Source organism: Carcharhinus amblyrhynchos, chromosome 9 (genome assembly GCF_965287045.1).
Source record: "Carcharhinus amblyrhynchos chromosome 9, sCarAmb.v2.hapA, whole genome shotgun sequence".
NCBI lineage: Eukaryota > Metazoa > Chordata > Chondrichthyes > Carcharhiniformes > Carcharhinidae > Carcharhinus > Carcharhinus amblyrhynchos.
In genome coordinates, this window is record NC_137332.1 from 84,771,292 (window position 1) to 84,793,826 (window position 22,535).

Consider the following 22,535-nt stretch of genomic DNA (forward strand, 5'->3'; position numbering starts at 1 on the left):
GGGGAGGCGGTTTAGAACGGAGTTGAGGAGGAACTTCTTCACTCAAAGGGTGGTGAATCTCTGGAATTCTCTGCCCGTTGAAGTGGTGGAGGCTGCCTCGCTAAATATTTTTAAGAAGCGGGTTGATGGGTTTTTGATAAGAGAGGGGATTAAGGGTTATGGGGAGAGGGCGGGAAAGTGGAACTGAGCCACAACAGATCAGCCACGATCTTATTGAATGGCGGGGCAGGCTCGAAGGGCTAGATGGCCTACTCCTGCTCCTATTTCTTATGTTCTTATGTTCTTATGTTATGTTCTTCTGCAGACTCTCCACACCCTCCGCGCAATTTGCCGTTCCACCAATCTTGGTGTCATTGTGTAAATCCTATCCTTATTAAATCTCCCAAAATGCATCACCTCACACTTATCAGGATTAAATTCCACGTTTCATTGTTCTGTCCACCTTCCCCATCCCCAAAATGTTCACCCACTGACACTTCAACAACTTGCCTGACTTCATTCCCGAGGATTGAGTCGATGTACTGACACGAAGAGCTCTCCTGGAATCACTTTACAAATTCCATCCTGTCTAATCATAGAATCATAGAATCCCTACAGTGCAGAACGAGGCCATTCAGCCCATCGATCCTACACCAACAACAATCCCACCCAGTCCTGTCCCCATGGTCCCATGTATTTACCCTGTTAGTCCCTCTGACACTAAGGAGCAATTTAGCATGGCCAATCAATCTAACCTGCACATCGTTGGACTGTGGGAGGAAACCAGAGCACCCAAAGGAAACTCACGCAAACACGGGGAGAACATGCAAACTCCACACAGACAGTGACCCGATGCTGGAATTGACTCTGGGTCGCTGGCGTTGTGAGGCAGCAGCGCTAACCACTGTGTCACCGTGCCACCCCTTTCACACTGAGGTGATTCTATTAATATTGGTGAGGTTGAAATCCCCGATTACTATAGCCCTATTCCTCTCACACCTCTCTCTGTGATTTGCCTACATATCTGCTCCTCTATCTCCCTCTGAGTGTTGGGAGGGCTATAGTATAATCCCAGTACAATGATCACCCTTTATATTTCTCAACTCCACTCATATGGCCTCATTTGAAGAGCGTTCCAATACCTCCTCCCTCATTATTGCAGTGATGGTCTCTTTAATCACTTACATCCTCTCTTACACCTCTGCCACCATCACGCCTGGAACTTCTATACCCTGGAATGTCGAGATTCCAGTCCTGTCCTTCTTTCAACCGTATCTCAGTGATTACAACAATCTCATATTTCCACATGCTGACCAACTCTCTAAGTTCATCTGCCTGACCAGACAGGCTCCTTGTATTAAAATAGATGCTGTTTAGCCTTCCAATCCTCCCATGTGCCTTATCAAGCCCAAGTCTTCTCTGCCTGCTGGTCTGACTGAGTTTTCCTTCTATATCTGACTGAACCTCACTCCCAACTGTACATCTACTGTGTGTTCACCCCCCTGTCAAAGTACGGAGAGGCGTCACAAGGATTCCGAATGGTTTGCTCGGGTCAAAGTGCATGAGCAATGACGATGACTGTAAAGCTGGTTTGACTTTTACTAAAGTTTCTTTCTGCGTCTCCCCACAATTCCATCGCTGATGTTTGTTTAGAAGCTCAGGGTGGTGGAGTGGGGGGGGTGCAGAATTGTTGCTGAGTTCAGCAGGAACCTTCGAATTGAGGAAGCCACTGGGAAGCCGGTGATCGGGGAGTGGGCCAAAAAGTGGGGGGATGGTGAGGGGTCGGGGGTAGCCATTCGGTTGGGGAAGGGAGGAGGGGTGGGAGTTGGTATCGGTGATTGGAGGGAGACTTGTGGAAGACATCAGGGGCTGGCAACTGGGCAAAGGGGGGTGGGGTTGGGCATGGGGAGTCGGGGCCGGTGACTGGGGTGGGGAGGTTGGGAGGCCAGTCGATTAGGGAAAGTGAGATGGGGGTGGGGGGTGTGGTCAGGGCCTGTGATCGGGGGAGTGGGGAATTAGGTTGGGGAAGACAGCACAAGGCAGGGATGTGGGAGTGCTGATCCTGGCCTCACGGGTGGGATTAACCCCGTCCTTTGGGGCAAATCCTGGCAGATTTTGTGAAATACCGAGTGCCGGCATTTCAACTAAGTACGCCCAGAAAACGGTGGGAAAATGTTCTGTTTTCCTGCCGCAATGGGCACTTAGTTTTTTAGAAAATTTTTGAGAAAATAATGGACAAAGTATATGTTGGACATGACCCACGAATAACACTCTGTCTCCCTTCAGCTCATTGTTTAACCTCCAGGCCACCTCCTTTTCCAATCCAGATGTTTCAGTCAACAAGTCAGGTAGATGTACAGCACAGGAGGAGGCCATTCAGCCCCTCATGTCTGTACTAGCCGTTTTACTAGAGTCATTCACAGCTAACAGCTCAGTTTAATGTGTATTGTGGGAAAGTGACTGGAATGTGTTATTAGAGACAGAACGAGTGAGAAACGTGAACTGATCAGAGAGAATCAACGCGGATTTCAAAAGAGTCAAACATGTTCAACTAAATCGCTTACATTTGTTAATGAGCCACTGATGTGCTGGATAAGGGAATGTCTCTGGATGTTATTTCTTTGTATTTCCAGAAGACATTTGGGAAGGTGCCACACGAGAGGCTATGAATAAAAATGGAAGCGTATGGAATTAGGGGAAAGCTTTTGCCATGGATAAGGAATTGGTTCGGAGATAGGAGACAGAGAGTCGGAATAGTGTGTGTGTTTTCCAATCAGCAAGCTGTGAATAGTGATGTCCCCAGGGATCTGTGCTGAAGCCTCAGCTTTTCACTATATTTGTCAATGACTTGGATGAAGGAATAGAGAGTCACATATCCAAGATTACTGAGCACACTAAATTAGGCAGCTTGGAGGAGGTTACAGAGGTAGGGAGGGTGTAGGATAGGGAGGGATTTGAGAGCAGAATGAGAATGTTAAAATCAGGGCATTGTTGGACCGGGAGTCAGTGTAGGTCAGTGAGAACAGGGGGTGGTGGGTGAACAGGATTTGGTGTGAGTTCAGATCCGGGCAGCAGAGTTCTGGGTGAGTTGATGATTACGGAGGGTGGTAGGTGTGAGGTCAGCCAGGACAGTATTGGAATAGTAACGTTCAGAGTAACAAAGACACGGATGAGATTTTCAGCAGAAGATGATGCAAGGCGTGGGGACTCGGGAGATGTTACCGAGGTGGGAATAGGTGTTCTGAGTGATGGAGTGGATGATGTGGTGGGAAACTCATCTCAGGGTCAAATAGGACACCATGGCTGTGGACTGTGTGGCTCAGTGTCAGACACTCCAAAGGGGGAGGGATGGAGTTTGTATCGGGAGATGAAGACCATGGCTTTGATCTTCCCAATGTGTTTCCCAGTGAGCCTGGCTCCTCAGTCCTGACTGCTCTGAGCTGCTGTTCTTTTCACTGATTGGACAGTTATTGTTAGAGATTCAGACCACAGCACAAATCCCCAGTGTCAAAAATAACTGCAAAGACTGTCAGATCGGAAGATTGAAACGTAACCAACAGAGGAAGTGAAAGAAGGAGCTCAGAGCAGCTGGATGTTTGTTACTGAGACGGGAGAAAATGGTGAACCGTGTTCACTACCTCCAATCTCCCAGCACAGAAGGCACAGTGGGATACAGTCAGGAGGGAGTTATCCTGGGAATCCTCAACAACATTCCAGACTCCATGTAGTCTCTCGGTACCGTGTCAAACACGGACAAGGAAACCTCCTCTGGTTACCACAGACCGTCCCCCCCTCAGCTGATGAATCAGTTCTCCTCCATGTTGAACACCACTTGGAGGAAGCACTGAGGGTGGTAAGGACACAGAATGTACTCTGGGTGGGGAATTCAATGTCCATCACCAAGAGTTACTCAGTAGCACCACCACACACCGAGCTGGCTGGGTCCTAAAGGACATCGCTGCTAGACTGGGACTGCGGCAGGTGGGGAGGGAACCAACAAGAGGGAGAAACATACTTGACCTCATCCTCACCAACCTGCCTGTTACAGATGGATCTGTCCATGGCAGTATCAGTGGGAGTGACCACCGCACAGTCCTTGTGGAGATAAAATCCCATCTTCACATTGAGGATACCCTCCATCATGTTGTGTGGCACTACCACCGTGTTAAATGGGATAGGTTTCAAACAGATCAAGGAACTCAAAACTGGGCATCCATGAGGCACTGTGGGCCATCAGCAGCAGCAGAATTGTACTCAACCACAATCTGTAACCTCATGGTCCAGCATATCCCCCACTCTACCATTACCACCAAGCCAGGGGATCAACCCTGGTTCAATGAAGAGTGCAGGAGGGCATGGCAGGAGCAACTGCAGATATACTGAGAAATGAGGTGTTAATCTGGTGAAGCTTCAACACAGGACTGTGTGTCAAAGAGTAGAAGCAACAACTGATAAACAGAGCTAAACCATCCCACAACTAATGGATCAGATCAAAGCTCTGCAGTCCTGTCACATCCAGCCGTGAATGGTGGTGGACAATTAAACAACTCAGTGGAGGAGGAGGTTCACAAATATCCCCATCCTCAATGATGGAGGAACCCATCAGTGCAAAAGATAAGGCTGATACATTTACAACTGGGTACCACAAAGACTTTGTCTCCTGACAATAATCCAGCAATAGTTCTGAAGATTTGTGCTCCAGAACTTGTCACGCCCTGAGCCAAGCTGTTCCAGTACATCTACAACACTGGCATTTATCCGGCAATGTGGAAAATTGCCCAGGTATATCCTGGACACCGAAAAAACAGGATAAATCTATTCTGGCCTCTTACTGCCCCATCAGTCCACTCTCACTCACCAGTAAAGTGATTGAAATCGTTCACAGTTCTATCAAGCAGCACTTACTCAGCAATAACCTGCTCACTGACACTCAATCTGGGTTCTGCCAGGGTCACTCAGCTCCTGACCTCATTACAGCCTTGATTCAAACATGGACAAAAGAGCTGAACTCCAGAGGTGAGGTGAGAGTGACTGCCCTTAACATCAAGGCAGCATTTGAGTGTGGCATCAAGGAGCCCTCGCAAAACTGGAGTCAATGGGAATCAGGGGGAAACTCTCTGCTGGCTGGAGTCACACCCAGCACCAAGGAAATTGGTTGTGGTTATTGGACTTTTAAGTTGAAGTGTAAGTATTAGTGTCACAAGCACGCTTACATTAACACTGCAATGTAGTTACCAGGAAAATCTCTTAGTCACCACACTCCAGCGCCTGTTCAGGGACACTGAGGGAGAATTTAGCATTACCAATGCACCTAACCAGCAGGTCTTTCGGACTGTGGGAGGAAACCGGAACACCTGGAGGAAACCCAAGCAGACATGGTGAGAACATGCAAACTCCACACAGACAGTGACCCATGCCAAGAATAAAACCTGGGTCCTTGGCGCTGTGAGGCAGTAGTGTTATCGAGTGTGTCACCGTGCCACCCAATACGATGAGAAAATACTTATGCTTAGCAGATTTCAATCTGAGATTGCTTTGGGGCATCACTGCAGGAGTTCCTCAGGGTCGTGTCTGAGACACAACCATCTTCAGCTGCTTCAGTAATGACCTTCAGAAGTGGGGATGTTCACTGATGATTACACAATGCTCAGCACCATTCACAACTCCTCAGATATTGAAGCAGTAACATTCGTACCACACAAGTACCACGGAATCACCATCTCCAACAAGAGAGAATTTGAACATCTCCCCTTGACATTCAATGTCATTACCATCGCTGAATCCCCCACTGTAAAATCCCCTTGGTTCTGATTGACCAGAAACTGAACTGGACCAGCCTATAAATACTGTGTCTACAAGAGAAGGTCAGTGGATAGGAATCCTGCAGCCAGTAACTCACATCCTGACTCTCCAAAGCCTGTCCACCATCTACAAGGCACAAGTCTGGAGTGTGATGGAATAGTCTCCACTTGTCTGGATGAGTAGAGCTCCAGCAACACTCCAGAAGCTCAACATCATCCAGGACAAAGCAGCCCCACTTGATTGGCACCCCATTCACAAACATTAAATCCCTCCACCACTGTCGAACAGTGGCAGCAGTGTGTGCCATCTATAAGATGCCCTGCATGAACTCACCAAGGTTCCTGAGGCAGCACCTTCAAAACCCATGACCACTATCATCTGGAAAGACAAATGTAGCAGATCCCTGGGATCAACATCACCAGGAGATTCCCCTCCAAGCCACATGCCATTCTGAAGTGGAAATACATCTCCGTTCATGCACTGTCGCTGGGTCAGAATCCTGGAAACCCCTCCCTAACAGCACTGTGGGTGTGTGTACACCTCATGGACTGCAGCGGTTCAAGAAGGCAGCTCATCACCACCTTCTCAAGGACAATTAGGGATGGGCAATAAATGTTGGGATAGCCAGTGATACCCACATCCCATCAATGAATACATTTTTAATAATTCCTACTTTACACAATGTCCCATTCTGTGTGTTGAAGTCTGGATCCTGTCAGCAGGATATTTGACTGCAAGAGCCTTCACTACTGTGTCAAATTCTGTCCCCAACCAAAATCCACAAAGGACCTGAATTTATATAGCACCGGAGTATACAACATAGCCCATTATGTTTCACAGAGCAGCATAAGAGGAATGGGGGAGGGGCTGGGGGTAGTTTAGGAAGAGAGATCGAAGGCTTGGGTGAAAGGATGGAGTTTGATGGGGAGAAAGACTTGGAGAGGGGGAGGGATTAAGGGTGGGAGGTCAGAAAGCAAGGCCTGGGCATCTGAAGGCTCTGCTCTCAATGGTGGGATGAAGGAAGCAGCGATGAGCCAGGGAGCAGAGTCAGCAGATGGAAGGTGAGGGAGAAATGTGAGTCTGGAGCAGGACACAGGGGTAGGGAGGAGTGAGGCCATGGAGGGAATTGGAGGGCAGTGAGGTCAGGGGTGACAGGTCAGTGAGGTCAGGGGTGATAGACCACTGAGGTCAAGGGTGATAGTCAGTGAGGTCAGGGGTGATAGATCACTGAGGCCGGGGTGATAGATCAGTGAGGCCAGGGGTGGTGTTGGAACGACACGGTGTGAGTCAGAGTCCAGACCCACTGCATTTGGGACAATCTGGGGTAGATGGAGTGTGGATGAGGGGAGCTGGGAGGGGATATTGGAATAATAGAGTTAGTAGGTGGGACATGCAGGGATAAGAGTTTCTGTGCTTAAGGGAATGATGTAGTGTAGAGACGGATAATGTTGTGGAAATAAGAGGCGGATGTGATGGAGAGAATGTGGAGTTTGAAGCTCGGCTACTGGAGGCTCCAGTGGGAAGGAGGCCCATGTTTACTGGTCCCTATTGGAGGCTCCAGTGGGAAGGAGGCCCATGTTTACTGGTCCCTATTGGAGGCTCCAGTGGGAAGGAGGCCCATGTTTACTGGTCCCTATTGGAGGCTCCAGTGGGAAGGAGGCCCATGTTTACTGGTCCCTATTGGAGGCTCCAGTGGGAAGGAGGCCCATGTTTACTGGTCCCTATTGGAGGCTCCAGTGGGAAGGAGGCCCATGTTTACTGGTCCCTATTGGAGGCTCCAGTGGGACATGGACATCATGGTCGATGTGGAGCAGTTTCTTTCTGTTTTGCACATGTTATTGTCCACCTTTGCAGCGGTCACAAAATGGATAAAGAGGAACTTGTAGCTGTTATGTACTGGGAATTTGAAAAGGTATTTCATAAATTACCACATTGAATGTTACTACACAAGATATGATGGTGTGTGGGTAAGAAGGTGGTGTGTGGGTAACATATTAGCATTGATAGAGGATTGGTTAGCTCACAGAAACAAGGGAGAGGGGATAAATGATTGTTTTGGGGTTGGGGAGCTGTAATTAGTGGAGTTCTGGAACAATCAGTGCTGGGACCACAACTATTCACAATCCATATCAATGACTTGGATGAAGGGAATGAATGGAGCTCATGTCCCAGTGACACTAAGATAGGTGGGAAAAGTAAGTTATTAAGATGAGGTAGAGTCTGCAAAGGGATAGAGACAAGGGAAGTGAGTGGCTAAACATTTGCAGTACAACCTGGGTAAATGTGAAGGTGTCCACTTTGGCAGGAAGAATAGAAAAGCAGTAAACTATTGAAATGGAGAGAGATTGTACAACTCGGTGCTACAGAGGGATCTGGCTGTCCTGGGACATCAATCACAACAAGTTAGTCTGCAGCTCCAGCAAGTGATTAGGGAAACAAATGGAATGTTGGTGTTTATTACAAGGAGAATGGAATCTAAAAATAGAGAAGTTTTACTGCAGCTGTACAGGGTCTCAATGAAACCACATCTGGATTACTGTGTACAGTTAAGGTCTCCTTATTTGAAAAAGGATATCATTTTGTTAGAAGCTGTTCAGAGAAGATTCACCCGACACATTCCTGGGGTGAGGGGTTACCTCATGAAGAAAAGTTGGACAGGTTGGGCCTGAACCCATTGGAGTTTAGAAGAATGAGAGGTGATCTTATTGAAACATATCAGATTGTGAGGGGACTGACAGAGTGGAGACCAGGAGGATGGTGCCTCTTCTGGGGCAGAGTGAGATGAGAATACAGAGGAACAAAGAGAATGAGCGATGTGCCACAGGGATCGATGCTGGGTCCATTGTTACTTGTCATTTATATTCATGATTTGGATGAGAATTTAGGAGGTATGGTTAGTAAGTTTACAGATGACACCAAGATTGGTGGCATAGTGGACCGTGACGAAAGTTACCTCCAACTGCAACCTGAATTGGACAAGTGGACTGACAAATGACAACTGGAGTTTAATTTAGATAAATGCGAGGTGATAAATTTTGGTAGATTGAACCAGGGCAGGACTTACTCAGGTACTGGTTGGGCTTTGGGGAGATTACGGAACAAAGAGATCTAGGGGTACATGTTCATCACTCCTTGAAAGTGGAGTCACAGTTGGACAGAGTGGTGAAGAAGGCATTCGGCATGCTTGGTTTCATTGGTCAGAACATTGGATAATGAAAACGGGAGGTTTTGTTGAAGTTGTACAAGACATTAGTAAGGCCACACTTGGAATCCTGGGCATAGCTCTGGTCACCCTGTTATAGAAAGGATATTATTAAACTAGAACGAGTGGAGAAAAGAGTTATCTAGGATGCTACCAGGACTTGATGGTTTAGGTTATAAGGAGAGGCTGGAATTTTTTCTCTGGAGCGTAGAAGGCTGAGGGGTGATCTTACACAGGTCTATCAAATAATGAGGGGCATAGATCAGCTAGATATTCAATATCTTTTCCCAAAAGTAGGGGAGTCTAAAACTAGACAGCGTAGGTTTATGGAGAGAGGGGAGAGATACGGAAGTGTCCAAATGGGCAATCTTTTCACACAGAAGGTGGTGAGTGTCTGGAACAAGCTGCCAGAGGTAGTAATAGAGGCGGGTACAATTTTGTCTTTTAAAAAGCATTTGGACAGTTACATGGCTAAGATGGGTATCGACGGATATGGGCCAAATGTGGGCAATTGGGGTTAGGGGTTTAAAAAAACTGGTGGCATGGACAAGTTGGGCTGAAGGGCCTGTTTCTTTGCTGTAAACCCCTATGACTCTATGACTTTGTGAGATAAAGTGAGGAAGAAACTAAGAGGAATAGAGGGAGGGAGAATGAGAAGAGAGAAAGAAACACTCAATGAGAGGATAAACAAAGAGTGTGAGACGGGAAGGACAAGAAAGGGAGACAGCAACAGTGTGGTGGATAGAAACAGAGACTAATGCACAGTTACTGAGAGATTGAAAGAGACAGCAATTCAGGGAGAGATATCAATAGAGTGATGGAGGCAGAGACTGACGGGCAGGATGTGGTCAAGAAGGCATATGGTGTACTGGCCTTCATTAATCGAGGGATTGAGTTTAGGAATCGGGAGGTAATGCTGCAACTTTATAAGACCCTTGTCAGGCCTCACTTGGAGTACTGTGCGCAGTTCTGGTCGCCTCACTATCGGAAGGACGTAGAAGCTATTGAAAGGGTACAGAGGAGATTTACAAGGATGTTGCCTGGATTGGGAGGCATGCCTTATGAAGTTAGGTTGAGGGAGCTGGGTCTCTTTTCCCTGGAGAGACGAAGGTTGAGAGGCGACCTGATAGAAGTTTATAAAATGTTGAGAGGAACAGATAGGGTGGATTCTCAGAGGCTATTTCCCTGGGTTGAAATGGTCGCTACGAGAGGACACAGATTTAAAGTGCGGGGAGGAAAGTACGGAAGTGATGTTAGGGGTAAGTTTTTCACTCAGAGGGCGGTGAGTGAATGGAATCGGCTGCCGTCAGTGGTGGTGGAGGCGAACTCGCTGGGGTCTTTTAAAAGACTTCTGGATGAGTATATGGGGTTTAATGGGATTGGGGGTTATAGATAGGTCTATAGATTGGTAGGTGTTGATGTGATCGGCGCAACTCGTGGGCCGAAGGGCCTGTTTGTGCTGTAGTGTTCTATGTTCTATGTTCGATATCAAGTGAGAAAGACAAGCTGAAAGAGAGACTGAGGGATAAATATTGAGAGAGAGAGAGAGACAAACAGCAACTGAGGGAGAGATATAAGAACATAAGAAATAGGAGCAGGAGTAAGGCCAGCCATCCCTTCGAGCCTGCCCCGCCATTCAATAAGATCATGGCTGATCTGAAGTGGATCAGTTCCACTTTCCTGCTTTCTCCCCATAACCCTTAATTCCCCTGTCTATCAGAAACCTATCTACCCATAACTTAAATATATTTAGCGAGGCAGCCTCCACCACCTCAACGGGTGGAGAATTCCAGAGATTCACCACCCTTTGAGTGAAGAAGTTCCTCCTCAACTCCGTTCTAAACTGCCCACCGCTTATCTTGAGGCTGTGCCCTTTAGTCCTGCTATCCTTTCTAAGCGGGAAGAATCTCTCTATCTCGACCCTATATATAGATATCAAGAGAGTGAGGGACAGAGTCTGAGGGACAGAGATTGAGGGAGGGAGAGAGAAGAAGAGGAAGTGAAAGGTGCTGACGTGGTTTCTCTGGGTCAGACCATTTACAAACTGAGGAACAGGCAGTGAGACTCTCACAGGCTGCAGCTTTATAAAGCAGAGCCCAGTGAAGGGAGAGTTTATCAGTAACCAGGCACAGGGACACGAGCACACACCATGATTTCAGCCATCCAGCTGCTCTGGCCTCTGGCATTCTGCATCGCAGGTACAAATCTCTCTCCTTCCACCTTGAATATTTCCCTGCTCTCCATTTCAATCCAATTCTCCTGACTTGTGATTGAAGGGAAAATGCTGAAAGGAGAGGAACAGTCAGTGTCTCCAACGATATCTCATTGTACAGCCTCTTTCTGTGACAGTTCTTACTTCACTCTGTTTCTCTATTACCCCTCAGGTATCAATGGAGACATCAGCGTGACCCAGACTCCCCCGGTGCTGTCAATGAGCCTGGGCCAGACCGCCACCATCACCTGTACGACCAGTCAATCTGTTAGCAATTACATGAGTTGGTACCAACAGCGAGAAGGACAGAAACCGGCTCTGCTGATCTATGCTGCAACATCTCGATTCACAGGAGTATCCGACCGATTCACCGGCAGTGGATCTGGGACAAGTTTCACCCTGACAATCAGCAATGTTCAGAATGAGGATGTCGCTGATTATTACTGTCAGCAAGCTGATAGCAGCTACTCTCAACACAGTGATACAGAGCCTTACAAAAACCCCAATACACACAGCACCACCTCCTGTACTGACACATCCCACAGTTTTATATAATATATAATAATGGACACACAGCACCACCTCCTGTACTGACACATCCCACAGTTTTATATAATATATAGTAATGGACACACAGTCCCACCTCCTGTACTGACACATCCCACAGTTTTATATAATATATAATAATGAACACACAGTCCCACCTCCTGTACTGACACATCCCACAGTTTTATATAATATATAATAATGGACACACAGTCCCACCTCCTGTACTGACACATCCCACAGTTTTATATAATATATAATAATGGACACACAGTCCCACCTCCTGTACTGACACATCCCACAGTTTTATATAATATTTAATGAACACAAGAAAGGAAACTGAACAAATTATTTGCACTGTCCACTACACACTCCAGTCCCTGTGGTGTCCACCGCTCGCTGGAGGCCTCGAGTTTCCCTCTTACTCTCCATGTCCACATATGAAGAGCAGCTGAAAGATTTATCATCTCAAATTAGAATTCTCAACTCTCCCAACAAAACACAGAGATATTGAGAGAAACAGAGAGAGAAAGAGTGAGAGAGAAAGAGTGAGAGAGAAAGAGTGAGAGAAAAAGATGAGTGAGAGAGTGAGTGAGTCAGAGACAGGTTTTTGTACAGCTCCTCCACTGGAAGCTGTCAGTGTGCTTTAAGTTCGGTAAAGGAACCAAACTCAGACTGAGTAAGTAAAGCCCAATCCTCCGTTATTAACCCTTTCAATGCTGAAACTTTCTCAAACACAAATACTGAAGAGTTGAAGGTGTTAGTGAGGAAGCTGCAGTCAATGAAATGGTAGATTGAAGAACACTGTGTAGAACAGGGAGTCCAGCTGTATTTCTTTCCTTCCATTTCCCCCTTTAAGCAGCAAGATATAAGTAAGCAGCTTTTACCCACCGTGTGGAGGAGATCTGGACGTTTGCAGACTGTGTTCACATTCCTGCAGCATGGAGTGAAATCACTCTCTAGACTCCTGTCAGTCTCAGTGTGACACACACAGGCAGAGTTTGATGTGAAGTTGAACTCTCTGTCTCACTCTCTGATATAACTGATCACAGCAGCAGCACAGTCAGACACCGAGGTGCCACCTGCCCCAGCTTTCACTCTGCTCTCTCCACTCCCTGCTTATCTCTTGCTGAAGTTCTGATGACAAACAGCCACAGCAGGGCTCACAATCCAGTGGCTTCAGTGTTCCAGGCTTTTGGGGAGACTCTCTGTTACTTTCTCTTTGGAATGAGTTCCTTCCGACATTTATCCCAGATCCAACATTACTGAAAATGCTGATTGTTCTCATTGCTGTGTGTGGGATCTTGCTGTGTACATGTTGTGACCAGTCCTCAGACAGGCTCCCTCATTTGTTAACTTCTTGAACCGGATCCCAATTTTGTTTTCCTCTGGGTGAGGAGTAATCAGCTGGAATCCCGCCCTCGATTGGTCACTTCAGGGTTCATTTAAAATGGATCCCTTCACCCGTGGAAACCTTACACAGTCCATGTAGTTTTTTATTAGCCATTGAATCCCTACAGTGCAGGAGGAGGCTATTCAGTCCATTGACAGAATTACAAGGGACAGAGATAGGGTAGATATGAGGAAACTCTTCCCCTTAATCACAGAGGCAGCAGATTTTGAGAGACGTAAGGGAAATCTTTTCACCCGATTCTCCAAAAGATCTTCTTACCCAGGCTCCCTGTAACCCTGCGCATTTACCATTGCTAACCCACCTAAAGAACACACTCGGGGCAATTTAGCATGGCCAATCCATCTAACCTGCAGACCTTTGGAATGGGGGAGGAAACTGGAGCACCCCAAAAAATGTCTCAACTCACATTCTGTCACCCCAGCACCAGTACACACAGCTCAGGGATACAGTTGGAATTTTAACCCATTTCCCTGTTGTTTCCTGAAATGTAACAAACAAACATGTCTTTCACCCAGAGTCAGTTTACTTTGAACTCAGACCATTTCCACATTCTGGGATATAACTCAACAGGAGATGGGTTTTGGATTCTGCTGAGATGTGACAATCAGTCTCCATTGTCTCCGTAACCACAGGAGATTAAAGTTTCTATTTTCTGTTTGAAGAAGTCCCTGACACCTTTCAGGTGTGATATTCCATCTTCTCTCGGGTCTGGTCAGCAAATATAATCCACATCGGAATTTTCCAGAAGTTGGTCACTTTACATTCTCGGCCATCTTGGTTCAGTCAGCGTGTCATAGACATTTACAGCACAGAAAGAGGCCCTTCAGCCCATCCTGTCTCTGCTGGCCATCAAACTCCTAACGATTCTAAACCCATTTTCCAACACTTGATCCGTAGCCTTGTGTGCTTTGGAATTTCAAATGCTCATCTAAATACTTCTTAAATGGTGTGAGGGTTCCTGCCTCCACCACCCTTTCAGGGAGTGAGTTCCAGATTCCCAACACCCTCTGGGTGAAAAGGTTTTTCCTCCAATCCCTCAAAATCTTCTGTTTCTGAAATTAAATCTGTGCTCCCTGGTTTTTGAATCTACTGCTAAAAGGAGAAAAGTTCCTTCGTATCTGCTCTATGTCTTCATAATTCTGACCTGCTGCAGTTATTCAGGGCTTTGGTGAAGCAGCACTGGGAATATTGTGCACAGTTTTGGTCTCCCTATCTCAGGAAGGATATTTTTGCTCGAGAGGGAGTGCAGAGAAGGTATCCCAGACTGATTCCTGTTATAATGGGACAGATGTATGAGGAGAGATTGAGTTGGTTAAGACTTATATTCATTGGAGTTCAGAGGAATGAGGAAACAACTCATGGAGATTTATAAAATTCTAACAGGTTAGGGGGAATAGTGAGGTAAATACATGGGGTTATGGAGAAAGAGTTGATGCAGACTCGATAGGCCGATACAGGAAGCATGTTCCCAATGCTGGGAGTGTGCGGTTTGAGGCATCATAGTCTGAGAATATGGGGTAAACCTTTTAGGATTGAGGTCAGGAGAAATTCCTTCACCCAGTGAGGGGTAAACCTGTGGAATTCACTATCACAGAAAGCAGTTGAAGCCAAAATATTGTACGTTTTCAAGAAGGAGTTCGATTTAGCTCTTGGGGTGAATAGGATGAAAGAATTTGTTGGGGAAGGCAGGATCTGACTACTGATTGGATGATCAGCCATGATCATGATGAAGAGTGGAACAGGCTCAAAGGGCCAAATGGCCTATTCCTGTTCCTATTTCCTGTGATTCTATGCAGACCAACATTTATCACCCATCCCTAATTGCCCTGGTGAAGATGGTGCTGAGGTGGTGGAATAAGTTCTACTCCAATGAGTATCGGCCCAACTTGCTCAAGCTTTCCTCATAAGACAATCCCGTACTCGGTGGAATCAGCCGAGTGAACCATCTCTGAACTCTTTCCAATTCTCCTATATCTTTCCTTAAGTAAGGAGACCCTAAGTGTCCACAATATTCTAAGTGTGATTTTCCCAATCTGCTTTAGCAAAACATCCCTCCTTTTATACTCATCCTCATTGGAATGAAGAGCAACATTCCATTCATCTTCCTAATTTTTTGCTGTTCCTGGATGCAAAGGCACCCAGATCACTCGATACAATCTCTCCAGTTAACCAGTATTCTGCTCTATCCTCCTGCCAAAGTGGACAACCTCACATTTTCCCACATTATCCTCCATCTGTCAATGTTTTCCCACTCACTGAACCTATCTCTATTCCTTTTCAGACTCTCTATCCTCCTCACAACTTGCATTTCTACTTTTCATTTTATCATCAGCAAGTTTAGCGACAATCCTCTCATTCCCTTCATCCAGCTCATTAATATAGATTGTAGAGTTAAATCCCAAACAACAGCCATCATCCTTTGTGCCGGGTATAACTCCAACCAGCGGAGAGTTTCCCCCTGATTCCCATTGGCTCCAGTTTTGCGATGGCTCCTTGATGCCACATTTGCTCAAATGCTGCCTTGATGTTAAGGGCAGTCTCTCTCACCTCACCTCTGGAGTTCAGCTCTTTTCTCTATGTTTGAACCAAGGCTGTAATGAGGTCAGGAGCTGAGTGATCCTGGAGGAACACAAACTGAGTGTCAGTGAGCAGATTATTGCTGAGTAAGTGCTGCTTGGTATCACTCTGGATATGTTCAGATCACATTGCTGATGATCGAGAGTAGACTGATGGGGTGGTTATTGTGCGGATTGGATTTGTCCTGTTTTTGTGCACAGTTCATAACCGGGTAATTTATCACAATGTTGGGTTGATGCCAGTGTTGTAGATGTACTGGAACAGCTTGGCTAGGGACACGGGAAGTTCTGGAGCACAAGTCTTCAGGACCTCCGGAGGAGGTCGAGATGGACCATCCACTCGGAACTTCTGGCTGAAGGTTGCTGCAAATGCTTCAGCCTTATCTTTTGTACTGATGTGCTGGGTTCCTCCATCATTGAGGATGGGGATATTTGTGGTGCCTCCTCCTCCAGTGAGTTGTTTAATTGTCCACCACCATTCACGGCTGGATGTGACAGGACTGCAGAGCTTAGATCTGATCCATTGGCTGTGGGATGGTTTAACTCTGTCTATCACTTGCTGCTTCTGCTGTTTGGCACACAGTCTCTGTGTTGTAGCTTCACCAGGTTAACACCTCATTTTTCAGTATGTCTGTTGTTGCTCCTGCCATGTCCTCCTGCACTCTTCATTGAACTGAAAGCAGCAGAGAATCCACAGAAACAGACTGATGTTTGTCTGATGTGTCTGTGTGTTTATTAGTTATCTGAGCAGATAGCAAGAGTTTCAGCAGCAACAAAGATGTTTCTCTAGTTCACCTCCCACTTTCCCCATCCACTTCCAAAATCCTTATGGGGAAAGGGCCAGCACCTGTCACATCCCCCCTCTAAACTACAGGCCTCCCATCTTTCAGATGAGACAACCTGATATCTGCCCTCTCAGGGGGTGTAAAAGATCCCATGGTACTATTGGAAGAGCAGGGGAGTTCACCCCGGTGAACTGGTCAATATTCATCCCTCAATCAAAATCACTACAAACCTGCTAGTCTGTTCTTTCTCCGCCTACTCCCCAGGATCCTGCTGTGCACAATGAGCTGTAAAACACTTTGGGACATTCTGAGGTGCTGACAGGTGCTATAGAAATGTAATTCTGTCTTTGAGGTTGGAGATTCCTGATCCTGACTCTCACCCATTCTCCACACACTCGCACCCTCCAGAGTTCATGGGGTCATTAGGAGCAGTGACCCCGTCTGACCCCTGGACACTGAGACTAATTCTAGCCTCACCCTTGACCTCAGCCCAGTGCTGGGCAGGAAGGTCTGAAATGAAATCTAGAAGCTTCTACACCAGCCAATGGGAATCCTGTGTGAAGTGTGTTGATCCAAGTCTGCTCCAATGTTCTGGGATAAAGTTCTCCTGATCTGTGTGTGATCTGAGGTTTGTTGATGTTCAACCTGTTTCCCCCAGACAGACTGAGCAATAGTTCCAGCTTCCTGACTGGTTAACATTCTGTTAAAGGGACACTGTGTCTTTAAATACTCTCACTATTAACCATTTCAGTGCTGAATTTCTAGTAACCTTCTTTACAAATGTTTCAGTAACATTGTAAAATGATTTAACCAGCTACAAATCAACCTTAACACTCAGACACTGAACTAATTTGAAATTGAATGTGCCACTTTCCCATGGATTCCATCAGCTTTTAATTTTAAAAAGCATTAACCATCCTCCAGTCCACCCACACCACATCTGCAGCCACAGAGGATTGGAAAATAATGGTCAGAGTCTCTGCTATTTCTTCCCTTGCTTCACTTCGCATCCTGGGATACATTTCACCCGGGCCTGGGAATTTCTCCATTTTAAAAGATGATAAACACATTAATATCTCCTCACTCACTATCATTATCCCATTAATTAGTTCACAATCCCTCCCCTCCTGAACTACAATGTCAACTTTGTCCCTCCCACTTGTGATATTTGATATAAATTATTCATTAAGAACCACCTATATGTCTTCTCTCTCCACACACAAGTTACCGTTTTGCTCTCGAATTCGCCCTATTTAATCCTTAGTTATTCTCTTTGCAATGTCCCACGCTATTGCTTGATGAACAGATATGTCCTGAACTCTGTCTCCAGCTCGAATATCCTCCCACTGCTCTGACACTGATTCACCTTCAAATTGCTGTTTCCGGTTCATTTTAGCAAATTCCAGTTTGGTGAAATTGGCCTTTTCCCAATTTAAAATGTTTACTCTTGATCGATCTTTCCCCTTTTCCATAGCTACTCTAAATCTATTATGATCATTATTACCCAAATGCTCTCTCACTGATACACCTTCCACATGCCAATTTCATTCTCTAAAACTGCTAAAACTGCCCCTTCTCTTGTTGGGATTGTTCCGTACGGGTTAAAAAAGGTCCCCCGGAATGGATTTTCAGAATTCTGCAACGTTTTAAACATTGACACTGATTTGATCCCATTTAGTATTCGGGATGTTGAAAGCCTGAAAATGGCAGTGATTAAAATTCCTTCTCTTCTCTTTCAGCCCGTGAGAATTCACAACCCACGCTGACCCTGCTGCCCCCCTCCCCAGAGGAGGTCAAGACCAAGGGCACTGCCACCCTGGTGTGCCTTGCCGATCACTTCTATCCCGATGAAGTGGAGGTGAAGTGGAAGAAGGATGGTGCAGCCATTTCCAACGGGGTTCAGACCAGCAACTACCTGCGAGCTTCGGACAACACCTACAGCGTCAGCAGCCTGCTGACCCTCTCTGGCTCTGACTGGGAGTCCAACGCTCGCTTCTCCTGTGCCCTCACCCACGTGAGCCTCTCCTCTCCTCTCAGCAAGAGTGTCAGGAGTTCAGAATGTGCCTAGAGTGTTAGAGACAGTCCACAGAGGAGACACAACTTGGAATAGAACAGGGGTGAGCTGGGAGGACAAAGGTCACTGACAGCATTGAATTACAACTCTCTTCCTTCCTGGGACTGAGTCTGAGACACTTCTGAGGGTCACGGGTTAAAGAACACTGTTGGGATATTGTAGAGGGAGCTTTACTCTGTATTAACCCCATGCTTTTCCTTTACTGGGAGTGTTTGATGGGGACAGTGTGGATTTGTGATAACAAGTAAAACCTCTCGAAGATGCTGAAGACTGTCAGCTGTACAGAAATAATGTGACCCTCTGAAGTATCTGCTTCAGTAAACCAGACCTCCTTCCTGCTCACCCTGCAGTTACAATTGAAGCTTTCGTCACTGTTTAAAGGGACAGGATTCTCATGTTATTGAGAAAATCTCCACAAGTGTTTTAATAAACCTCCATTCTCCCTGTGAATTTCTCCAGCTTCCTCTGGCTGGGCTGTTTATTCAAGTCTTTTTTCTGTCAATGTCAATGTGTAAAAGGTAATAAACATTAAGAATATTCAGTATATGTCTGGTGAGTGCTTTGGAAATGTCCCACCTCCCCATCAGCTGATTGGCTGCATTTCACCAAGTGATTGTCCTGATTGGTTGCTTGGCCTGTCAATCAATGACACAGTAAGAAGTCTCACAACACCAGGTTAAAGTCCAACAGGTTTATTTGGTAGCACAAGCCACTCGCTTTCGGAGCGCTGACCCTTCATCAGGGGAGTGGGAGTTCTGTTCACAAACAGGGCATTTAAAGATACAAACTCAATTTACAATTTTGTCTTTAAATGCCCTGTTTGTGAACAGAATTCCCACTCCCCTGATGAAGGGTCAGCGCTCCGAAGGCGAGTCGCTTGTGCTACCAAATAAACCTGTTAGACTTTAACCGGATGGTGTGAGACTTCTTACTGTGTTTACCCCAGTCCAACGCTGGCATCTCCACATCATAATCAATGACACATCAGCAGAAGATTGGATTCAAATCCAATGATCAATCATTTGAAAATGATCAGTTTGATCTGGAATCTCTTGAGTGACAAGATTGAAAACAGGAAAGAAACTGAAAGTTGCTGGGATTAAACCATCACAATCACAATTCTCCATCCCATATTCACCACCTTCCCCTTGACCTCACCATCTCACGTGGTCCCACTACTCCCATAGTTTCAAAGAGTAACTCTTGGTGATGGACATTGAATTCCCCACCCAGAGTACATTCTGTGTCCTTACCACCCTCAGTGCTTCCTCCAAGTGGTGTCCAACATGGAGGAGAACTGATTCATCAGCTGAGGGGGGGACGGTATGTGGGAACCAGAGGAGGTTTCCTTGTCCGTGTTTGACACGGTACCGAAAGACTACATGGAGTCTGGAATGTTGTTGAGGATTCCCAGGATAACTCCCTCCTGACTGTATCCCACTGTGCCTTCTGTGCTGGGAGATTGGAGGTAGTGAACACGGTTCACCATTTTCTCCCGTCTCAGTAACAAACATCCAGCTGCTCGAACTGGTACAGTAAAATGGTATTGACCGTTTCCTGGTGTCAGGTGTAGTGAGTGAGAGGGAAAAATTTAAACTGGGAACTCAAAATGTCACTCAGTGAATTTTTCAAATAATTAGAAAGGTGAAAATGAATTAATTTGCTGCAAATCGTTGAAGCTTTTATCCGGGAGGGAGAGAGAGAGGAGAGAAAGACAGAGGCAGAGAGAGAGGGAGCGAGAGAGAGAGAGAGAGAGAGACAGACTGAGTGGGTTCCCCTCGGGGGGTTCCTGAGCAGTGACAGGCAGGGACTGAGGAAATGGGAGTTTCAGCTGTTCAGATTGTTCGTGTCGGTGTCAGTCTCCAAGATTCCTCCCACCCCCTCCACTGCTAGTGTTTTTATTAGTTTTGAGTCTGAAAGTTTAATGTTGTTCAGATAATTGTTCCCGTCTCTGTAACAAATATTCCGCTGCTTCTTTCACTTCCTCTGTTGGTTACGTTTCAATCTTCCAATCTGACAGTCTTTGGGAAAATATTTCAAAATATATATCCCCCCATCCATATTTTGAAATATTTTCCCAAATTTTTGACTGTCGGGTTTTTAGTTCCTGCCATTATAATTTTGACATTATCTTCCAAAGGGAATTCCTCGAATTCTGTGCAATGTTCAGATGAAAAGGAGAAAGAAAGGATCCAAGGCTGCTCCAGAGGCAGATTAGCTGCACCCAATGTTGTCCATGCAAATCCCATTCATAAGTAGGGACACATCTGCCATGGAATGTGAGAGAAGAGTTGCCAATACAAACTTCTTTTCACTATGGTTGATTTCCCAGATTGAATAATCTCCTTGAATCTTATTTCCAACCAAGTTCCACCACGGGGACAATTCTTCCAAGTTCACCACATGACTGAACATTTGAGCACCTGGTTCATGGCTCCAGGGACATACAGGTCACTAATTGCTCACTCGGACACTGTAGTTTCATTACCTTTCCCATAGATAATTAGGCAGCACAAAGAAGATGCTACATTATTTTCAGATTGCAAGATTCTCCCAAGTCCATCCTCCCCCACATCCTCCCCCACCCCGCTGCTCTCTCTGCTGTTTTTCTCTTTCACTCCCGGGCGCTCTGTTTCAGGTTTCTTTCTAACTGCACATGTGCAGTTCAGAGCTCCGATCGTTCCGGCAGTGCTAAGCCCCGCCCACAGCACGGATCGGATCGAAGCCGGTAAGAAGCGTATGGGCTCGCTGCACAGACGATTCCGGGCTCGGATCCCAATTACGCCCGGATCCGGCCCTTCAGCTCCGATTGGTAAAATCGGGCCCAGAGTGAACTCTTTGCAACAACAGCTTAAACTTTCAGATTGCTGAACCCATTCCCCCCTCGAGCAGAATGCACCTTGTGTTTTTATTTCCAGAGAACCACAAATGGTACAAGATTGGCAGCAACGTTAAGACTCTGAGAATTGATCTGAAGGTTTTTATTCCCACAGCATGGTCATGGTTTAGAACCGGGTGGCACAGTGGTTAGCACTGCTGTCTCACTGCTCCAGGGACCTGGGTTCGATTCCCGGTTTGGGTCACTGTGAAGTTTGCACATTCTCTCTGTGTCTGCATGGGTTTCCTTTGGGTGCTCCGGATTCCTCCCACAGTCAAAGATGTGTGGGTTAGGTTGATTGGCCATGCTAAATTGCCCCTTAGTGTCCCAGGATGTGGAGGTTAGAGTGATTAGTGAGGTAAATGTGTGGGGTCGTAGGGATAGGACCTGGGATGGGATTGTTGATGGTGTAGATTCGATGGGCTGAGTGGACTCCTTCTGCATGATAGGGATTCTATGGAAAATGATTTAACCCCTTCAGGACCACTGTTATTTTCTACTTGGGGACAGGAAATCTGATATGGACACACTGTTCAATGAGAATCTGACCTTTCAGCAAGTGACCTTTGAGATACAAAGATGTTATCGAAGATAAAGAATATGTGTTGATAAACATGTGGCACTTTCAATCTGGATACAAAGGCACACACATCAGGAAGAGAGAGTTTCAATTTTGATAGTGGAAATTATAATTCTTACAAAGTTTAAAGATTTGAGCTGTGGGTCCTGATAATGTTCTCAACAGGAAATGTTTATTTTAGAAGGTTTGACAACAATTGGCACAAATCCAAATGCTGAAAGCTTCTGTGCTGAAAGAAGAGTTTAAAATGTGTTTGTCTCTTCCCAAAATATAAACCCGAAAGTTTGATGGATGCAATTTGTGTCAAGACCCACACTGATGTTAAATGTGAGAGGATCTCAAAGCTCAGAATGGGAACATGGAACACTGCTTCTTAGTGGTGGAGATTTTCACTTTGGTATCCTGTGAGAAAAGTGTGTGAACCGGGGAGAAATAGTCCAGTCTTTGTGTGAACAATTAATACAGAATATTCATTCATGTAAAAAGA

At 46.0% G+C, this 22,535-nt stretch overlaps 1 gene segment (V, D, J or C); it reads left to right on the forward strand.

Annotated features, from left to right (window-relative positions):
• The first annotated feature begins 11,120 nt into the window (after positions 1-11,120).
• On the forward strand, positions 11,121-18,584 carry LOC145348455 (Ig kappa chain V region Mem5-like). The segment is given in 4 exon segments: positions 11,121-11,181; positions 11,368-11,673; positions 12,382-12,420; positions 18,256-18,584. Coding segments are annotated over 4 exon segments (723 nt in total).
• Positions 18,585-22,535: the final 3,951 nt, after the last annotated feature.